General features: G+C 31.3%; 1 protein-coding gene across 1 annotated transcript; it reads left to right on the top strand.

Annotated features, from left to right (window-relative positions):
- Positions 1 to 6,730: 6,730 nt before the first annotated feature.
- Positions 6,731 to 9,181, top strand: LOC133289457 (uncharacterized). The gene is made up of 2 exons (XM_061487389.1): positions 6,731 to 7,478; positions 7,563 to 9,181. Exons 1-2 carry the CDS (start codon positions 6,731 to 6,733, stop codon positions 9,179 to 9,181), a joined length of 2,367 nt encoding a protein of 788 aa, XP_061343373.1.
- Positions 9,182 to 9,541: the final 360 nt, after the last annotated feature.

Below are 9,541 nucleotides of genomic sequence, written 5' to 3'. Positions count from 1 at the left end.
TGTATGGATATATATATATATATATATATATATATATATATATATATGAGTAAGACGTTGCGTAATTCATACTTGGTAGATTTTCAGGCCAATAGGACTATTTTATATCTGAGTATCCTGAGGATGGCGAGAGTTCTGGAGGGATGTCTTATGGAGATATTTTATACTTTGCATGGATATGTATATATATGTATATATATGTATTATTTATTGTTATTGTTGTTACATCTGAAGTGAACTCAGGGGTGGAGGAATGATTTACTGAGATGTTTATCTCACCCCATATTGTGGAGATCTCCTTTCTTTCAAGTACTGATGGTGCTGGAGCATCTATTGGCAGGAGGCCACAATAGATGTAGATTGTTGCATGTTGCTATTGTGTTATTTTGAGATGCATGCCATTTTGTATCATCATATGTATATGTTTTATTTTGAGGACATGTGATGTATATTTTGGGACTTAGCCCATGATCATTATATTAGCATTTGCCATATTGTTTATGGGCAATGACTTTGATCATGTGTTATAATAGCTAAGTTCTTTTTGGAGAATTGTAATTAATATATTTAATTATGGTGTAATTACATGCAAATGTATGATGAAAGGGCTTTAAGCCTATTGGTATGGTTGAACAATGGCCATATATATGAAAAATATATGGTTAAATATGCTAAGTTAAAGGTTGATGACTTGAGGATTAAGTAAACAAATGTTAGTGAACTTATGTCATAAGAAGGAAGCACAATCATATAATATGAATTGGGATGTAAGAGCACCCTGGTTTGTTGGGCTAGAGGTTGCCTTTCCATGTCTATTAGGTATCCTATTGGTGTGCCAACCATATGTGGAGTGAGCTAAGAAGCAAATGGGTCATACCAAATTCTGGCTCTGCTAGCTGGCATGCTCGCTCCAGCGAGCTAAATAAAATTAAAACAGAAGCAAACTCGAAGTAAGGGACTCCTTGCTCATAAGCTTGCTATTGACCTGCTCCAGCAAGGGAGGCTGCGAGGAAACAAAACATCTGAACAGTAGCTATTGCAGAGGATTTAATTGGCTCGTTGTAGTGCTCGCTTAAGCGAGGAGTACATCGAGCTGAAGCGAGCTCCCCAGTTTGCTGAATACTGAAAATTGTCTTTGAAGGGTATGGGACCCTCACAATAGTGTCTAAAAGATGTAATATGATATATTTAAGGTAGGTAGGTGTAAATACTCCGCAAGGTACATTTTTATAATTGCAGTTTTGGGTTCAATTTATTTTATGGTATTGATTTTAATCAAAAACGAACAATGTTTGAAGATAAAAAAATTTACCGTATTTTTAATAGAGTTGTTGTGATTGTAATTGCATTTAATATGATACATAATGATAATACACTGGTACGTAACAAGGTGTTACAAAATCAATGTCTCTCATTTGATATCATTTTATAACCGTTGATTTTATTTTGATTCAACAATAATAAAATTGGTTGTAAGAAAAAAATGCACTATGAATAACATATCTCTTAAACCACTTGTATATATATTGTGCAACTTATACTTTATGTTATGCTGATGTAGGTGGTTTGTGGTAATTACACTTTGGAGGGTGGATTAATGCCTTGGATTCCAATTATTTCCATTACTCTGATCGAAGGCATCCACATCCACTTATCCAGAATATTTTAAAGTAATATGCTTACACCGTAAGGTTACCTTCTTTCTTTTGAAAGCTCAATCTGAAGCACCACTCAACTCGGTAATGCCGTATCCCAATTCCCACCATTGCCTTAGACTGCATGCACATTTTCGTTTTCAATATCTCTCTTTGCTAATGCAATTTCGGGAAAACTTGTAGACAAAATTATTCATTTTTTTTTTCAATCGAGTAAAACTTGTAGACATATTTTAATAATATATCTCTTCTGTGTGTGTGTTTTTTTTTTAAATCATTGGAGAAAATAGAAGGTTGAAGAGAATCAGTTATGCTCAGTCTTGATGCATTTTGAAATGCCACACTAATTACTATTGTTTGGTTTTCTAAAATTTGAAAGGAATGAAATTAAATATGAGAATTTATAATTAGCACATTTCATCTAATACATTTCCCCCCAACCAATTCAGTAGCATCGGATGTAACTATTTTAATAAAATTACAACTCTTATTATTCTGTCTTATTCTTAAATAATGAAATAAAAACATTTCTTTATTTTATCATTAGATACCAAACAATAGCATTATACTTTTATTTCATTACATCTATTTTTATTCTATTTCATCCATTATTACATATCTAAGCTAGTCTTATAGGCTTGGCAATTGTTTGCACTTTGCAGGCTAATTAACTTGATTATCAGTCAGTTAATAAATTGCTGAAGTTCAACAATAATTAACGGACGAAAATTGCTACAAAAATTAGGCCCACGCTGCTGGTAGGTGTGACATCGCATCCAAATCAAATAATTCATATCCTTATGGAACTAGAAAATTCATTTAATTCTGAGATGGTTCAGTAACAGAAAAACAGAATTCAGATGTTAACCAGTAGAAAGAATTATTCCGAGGAAAAAATTAATAAAAAAGGGCTCTAAGAAGAATATAAATAATCCCGACTAGCTATATATGTCGCATAGATATGATTGAGTATAGATATCACTATACGAATATGGTAAAATAGACAAAAAGTAGCAAAGTGTGTTGGGATGAGAATTGAATTGTAAAAATCCATAAATTCAATGCCTTAACTTTTTATGTTGAGATAGGTGCCAAACTCTAATATTAAAGCTAATGATTGATGGGTCTGCTAAGGTAATACTAAAGTAATATATTTTAGTTAAAGCCTTAATCCTAGACCCGCCCCGAATCAGACTAGTCACGAAGCGATGAACCGATGAAATATTTCCAAAAAGAAAAGTAATATTTTTTTTATCATTATTTTAGTTAAAAAAGTTTTAAGATTGAATATCTTAAAGGTATTATTTAAAGAATAAAAATATAAAATCAAAACATTTAATTTATTATAAATTTTTTAAAAAACAACTTTTTATTTATTATTTTTTTCGTTCTTACTAAGGGCTTGTTTGGATGAGTTTTTTTCTTCAAAAACTGCTTTTTTTTAAGAAAAAAAGCACTTCTCGTTTTTAGTTCGTTTGGATGTCTGCTTTTAAAAAAAGCAGAAGTCACAAAAAAGTCAAAAATCTACTTTTTCCAGAAGTTAAAAATTTTAACTTCTAAGAAAAGAAAAAGTCAAAAGCCAAATATTTTTTTCAAAAACTAAATATATTTATAAAAATATAAATAGCTTTAACTTTTATAAAAAACACTTCTAAAATAAGAAAGAGATAAAAATTATTTTTTCGAGAAGCCGAAACAAATGGGCTCTAAGTGCTAAATTAGTTGGTTGAAGACCAAATGGTCACTAAACTCTTGGGGGCTGTTTGGTATGGAGTAATTTCTTGGATGTCCTAGAAAGTGAAAATGGGAATGATTTGTTTCCACGTTTGATAGAAGAAAAACCGTAAAATTTTTCTGGGTATTGTTTATTCCCTGGCAACCATTTAACACTAGCGATTATGGATTATAATTCCCATTTAGAAGATGGGTATTGTGTGTTCACATGATTTGGTTTCTACGCGTTGTATTTGGCAGACTAAATTACCCTCCAATGAGTCAAGATATGGTTCATCACAGGAACACAACCTGCACAATGATTCAAGATACAAATGAAACATTACGATTTGAAAATAAAGTCTTTAGTTTACCCAAAAAAAAAATCACAAATTGCATGAACTCCCATGAATGATAAGTGGGGAGGCTAACTTCTGATATAATGCATCGCAAGAACACAACCTGAACAAATATTGAAGATAAAAGATAAAAATCAAACTACTGTAGTGGACGTACTAAATAAGCTGTGTACAGAGACAATATTATACAAGCAACATATGCTTGTCCCTACTTGTCATTTAACCAAGACAGATGCAGAGGGACGGATTTGCGTTTGCGTTTTGAAAATGCTTTGTTTTTAGTTAATCATTTTTTTTGTAAGTTATTCTTCACAAGGGTACTTTTGTCAAATTTGATCATATTTCCATCAATATTTTGTTTTCAACCAAACATTCATTCACAAAAATTAACCAATATTTTCGGTAATATTTTGTTCTACCAAACATCTTTTTCGTCAAATTCCCAGACAATTTTTGTTGCAGCTATATACCCGGTAATCGTGATTCCATGATACAAAAAAATTTCTCGAGTACCAAACACCCCCTTGCTTTAATATATGTGAAGAAAAAGATCCACTTAAAAATTTCACATAGTTTATTAAAATTTTAAAATGAAAGAATTAGTCCACTTTATCTTAATATCAGTGTAACAGTTGATTCATGTCACCCACTACCTGGACTTTGCTAACGTGCGAAAAGGATACTGGACCAAAACCCACAGTTGCGAATGCGATAATTGAAAATTTACAAAAATTGTACGGTGAGCTTATGTGGACCAATAATTCTTGGATTCCTGACGTTGAAAACAAGTGTCAGTTAGTATTGGTCGGCTATTATTACAACATAGATCCCCAACTTCCCCTTTCAAATCAAAGAAGAAGATATTTTTTACAACAACAAAATACAATCATATTTTATTGATAAAATATATTTATAATCTTATTTTTTTCTTTCCATCGTATCAGATAATAATCTTCTGAATTTTTTTTAAAATTTATAATTATATTTTATTGATAAAATAATTTTTTTATTACTGTAAAAAATCTCTTATCCTTTAAGAGGTGTTTGGTTCAGGTGAAATAATTTTTTATTAGGGAAATGTAATTAGTAGGGATCTGTAAGAAAAATGAGTTAGATAGAAAATTTCTAAAAAAGTTGTTTGTTTGAGTAAAATTTTACCAAAAAAATTAAGTGAAATTCTTGAAGAGTGTGTTTGGTTAAATATAAAATATTGATGAGAAACTAATTGAAATTACGAAACTATCCTTTTAAAAATAATCCTTTATACCAAGAATTGTCCAAACGATAATATTGAGGGGTAATACAGTCACCCATTTATACCACGTTTGCAACTTCTCCAGATTTTAGACAAAATGCCACCTTCCACGAAGCAATCGTCAACAGTGATTTTCAGACAAATCACTTGCAATTAAAGATAGATAGGCAACAATGAAAGATGGGTAAAATTCATGAAAAAAGTGAACCAAATGTGAAATAATGACAATGCAGGCATCACTTCCCCAAAGTTTTTTAACAAAATCCTGAAACAAACATTCCCTTGAGAAGAAATACATTTCCCTTACAAAATTAACTCTTCTTTATTCGGTATAGCGCGGATGCACAGTGGCGTAGCCACTTTAGTGCCTGCTGGTACCTTGGCACCAGCTTACTTTTAATAAATTGTACTTACTATATATAATCATATAATTAATTATAATTTAGTCATGGTTAAAATTATAATTTGGCACTACCTAAAAATTAAAATATTTTTTTGATATACAAATAGAAATTAAACACACAACTTAATACAAATTACCCAAATATTTTATCACTTCTTGTGACTTAATTAAAATATATTTACAATTATAAATTATCGAAGTCAAATCTCTGCTCTCTGTACTCTCTGTCTCTACTTTAGTCTATAGCTACAAATTACCCAAACAAACACGCAACCCGGCAGGCACGTTGCTCGAAGGTCTTCCATTACAGCATGGAGGGAGATGCAAGAAAGGGGTTCATTTTGAAAGCTTAAAAAAAAAGGTAGTCTGGTAGTGTTGCTCAAAGGAAAAAGATGAAGTTTGAGTACTACTGATGGTCTGATGGAGTTGCTTCCCCTTCCCCTCATCCTCATCCTCTGGTAGTTTTATTTTTATATTGTTTTTTTTTTTTTTTATTTCGGTGAGCTATTGACGATTATTAGATTATGTTTAATTTTTTTTGCATTTTCTTGATTTATTGTTATCTGGGTTCCAATGTTCTGTACTTTTGTTGATGTTTTACTTGGTTTGTTTTATTGGTTTTAAGGTATCAAACATTTGGAAGAAATTTGCATTTGAAAACAATTAATTAATAGAAGAAAGTTCCCATCGGTGAGTTATTGTTTTATTGATTTTATTTAATGAAGTTTGGCTGCTTGAGTTATTGTCTTATTGGTTTTATTGAATTAATGTTTTAATTTGGTTAGTTTACAAATTAGAGATAGTGGAATGTTAATATAAAAATCTGAAAGCTCGCTTCAAATAACTGTAGGAAGACAAGGGATTGTTAATATCATTGACAAATATTTCTATAACGGCTTGTTTAAGAAGACATATAGGAATATAATTTAATATATCTCCTTCGAAATAATTAAGTGTGAACTCTCCAAGTTGACAAGGGATTTCAAAGTATAAAAAGATCCCATACATATAAATTAATGGTTATTAGTAGTTATATAAAATAACATCATAATTGCCTTGTTTTATTTGAAATGGGGCTTCTATGAAAAAAAAAATTAAAAGAGAGAGAGAGAGGATAAGAATATAAAAATAAATCTTTATTTTCAATAAAAAAATGAAGATGTACAGAAAGAAAAAAAAATGTATAGAAACAGACGTGCCTAAGTAAAGAAGTTTACAAATCAATGGTTATTAAATCCTTATTTATAAAAATCAATGTTTTCATTTTACAAATTAAAACACCCATAATGTGTAGTATAATCATTTGTTATTTCTTAAATTTGAAAATTGATTAGGTTGAAGAAATATGGGCAAGGATAAACAGAAAAGTATAGATGTATTCTTTAAGAAGAAAGTAGCCTTTGATGGTGCTACCAGTGATACTCCTGCAAACATAATTTCTGAAAGTGATGCACCTTCTCATGAGCAACCTCCTTCCAAGTGTCATAGAATTGAGCATGCTGAAGAAATTATTATAGTCAAAAATAAAAGTTTTGAACGTGATCCAGGTAAGCGTAAGCCAATTTGGGAATATTCAGCTAATGAAGTTGATGAGATACGAAGAGCTTATTTAATAGCTGGGCCATATCAACCTCAATGCTCCTATCCATTTTCAAAGGAAAAGCATCCTCGACGTTTTCAAGCGTCTTGGTTCAAAGAATTTTCTTCGTGGCTTGAGTACTCACCTTATGTAGATGCTGCATTTTGTTTACCATGCTATCTTTTCTCTAAAAAGGTCAGTGGGCGACATGGTTGGGATGCATTCACAATCAAAGGTTTTAACAGTTGGCATAGAGTTCATAGTGGAAAGTATTGTGCTTTTCTAAGTCACATGGGAGATGATCCTTGTTCACAACATACTAATGCACTCATCTCATGTGTAGACTTAATGAATCAGTCTTGCCATATTGATAAAGTTATGCATGCTCAAAGCTCCCAACAAATTGAACAAAATAGGCTGCGTGTTAAGACTTCAATTGATGTTGCTCGTTGGCTTACTTTTCAAGGATGTGCTTTTAGAGGGCACGATGAGACTATTAATTCAAGAAATAGTGGTAATTTTATTTAAATGATCAAACTTTTGGCATCTTATAATGAAAAAGTTGCAGATGTTGTTCTAAGGAATGCTCCATTAACAGCTAAGTATACCTCACCTCAAATACAAAAGGAGATTTTATATGTTCTGGCAAACAAAGTGAGAAAACAGATTCGCAAAGATATTGGGGACTCTAAGTTTTGTATTATTGCGGATGAAGCACGTGATGAATCCAAAAGGGAACAAATGGCTCTTGTCTTAAGATTTGTTGACAAAGATGGATTCATAAAAGAGAGATTTTTTGATCTTTGTCGCGTTCAAGATACATCATCTATGACACTTAAAAATGCTATTACTGAAATACTCTCACATTATTGTCTTGATATGCAGAATATCCGTGGCCAAGGATATGATGGCGCTAGTAACATGCGTGGTGAATGGAATGGATTGCAAGCACTATTTCTTAAAGAGTGTCCTTGTGCTTATTATGTGCATTGTTTCGCTCATCGATTGCAATTAGCCTTTGTTGCTGCCTCTAAGGAAGTTTCTTCTATTTATCAATTCTTTCAGAACTTGAATTTCATCATCACTATTATCACTGCTTCTTCTAAGCGTCATGATCAATTCCAAGCTGCCCAAATTTCCGAATTTGAACATTTACAGGCTATTGGTGAGCTTGAAACTGGTACAGGTTCTAACCAGGTAGGTACACTAAAGAGGGCTAGTGATACTAGATGGGGTTCTCATTTTTATTCTTTATGCAGTCTTCAACGTGGGTATAATGAATCATGTTCAGTACTTGAAAAAATTTGTACTGAAGGCTCAAATTATTCTCAAAGAGGAGATGCTACTGCAGCTTATAAGATGATCACTTCTTTTGAGTTTATTTTTAATTTACTTTTGATGAAGGAGATCATGGGTATCACTGAAATTCTTTGTCAAGCATTACAACAAAAATCTCAAGATATTTTGAATGCTGTACAATTAGTTTCAAGTACAAAGGAACTTATTCAAGAATTACGAGATGATGGTTGGAAAAGAATACTTGAAGGTGTTGTTAATTTCTCCAAGCTTCATGAAATAGATGTTCCAGATTTTGATGCTCAATATATTGAAGGTCGTGGTCGTCGACAACATAATCAAATAACTATTGAGCATCACTATCATTTTGATATCTTTAATCTAACCATTGACTTTCACATACAAGAGTTAGATAGAAGGTTTAATGAGCAATCGATGGAACTTTTATCACTTAGCTCTTCATTAGATCCGAAGGATGGTTACAAAGCATTTAATGTTGATGATATTTGTAGTCTTGCAGAGAAATACTATCCTCTTGATTTTTCTGAGCATGAGAGAATTAATTTGAATTGTCAATTGAAGCATTTTCACAAGGACATCCCAAAACATCCAATACTTCAAAATTTATCTTCAATTTCTGAGTTGTGTCAAGGATTAGCTAAGACAGGAAAGTCAAATTCCTATCATTTGGTTGATAGGCTAATTCGTCTTATTTTAACTCTACCAGTTTCAACAGCAAGTGGTGAACGTGCATTCTCAGCAATGAAAATTGTGAAAACAAGGCTTCGAAACAAAATGGAGGATGACTTTCTTGCAAATAATTTGATTGTGTATATTGAAAGAGAGATTGTTGAAACTTTTACTACAGATTCTATCCTTGAAGATTTCGTCAATTTAAAAGAGCGCCGTTTACAATTTTAGGTATGCATTTTTTATTATATTTTAAATTATTTATTAAATGTTATTATGCATATATGTATTATATTTGTGTGTTTTTATATCCTTAGGACAATGCTTGGTTCATTACTTATTATGCTGTGGGAGGAAAGTGAAATTCTTATGTTTGAAATGCTTATCGGAAAGGTTAGTGCCTTTTTATATATTTGTTTTGATATATAATCATTTATAATTGTTTGTTTGAATTTTCAATGTTATGTGACATTATTTAATATATAATTTAGATAAACTATGTTAGAATTCATAGTAAATTTTTTTCCTGATTAATTTGCGTAATTACAATAAATATTTTGATAATTTAATTTGTCAAAAAATATTGGCAGC

This window comes from Gastrolobium bilobum, unplaced genomic scaffold (assembly GCF_033153095.1).
Source record: "Gastrolobium bilobum isolate Gb01-03AN ecotype WA unplaced genomic scaffold, APGP_CSIRO_Gbil_v1 utg8959, whole genome shotgun sequence".
Taxonomy (NCBI): domain Eukaryota; kingdom Viridiplantae; phylum Streptophyta; class Magnoliopsida; order Fabales; family Fabaceae; genus Gastrolobium; species Gastrolobium bilobum.
Note: the sequence above shows the minus strand (reverse complement) of the source record. Positions and strands in the feature narration are given on the sequence as shown.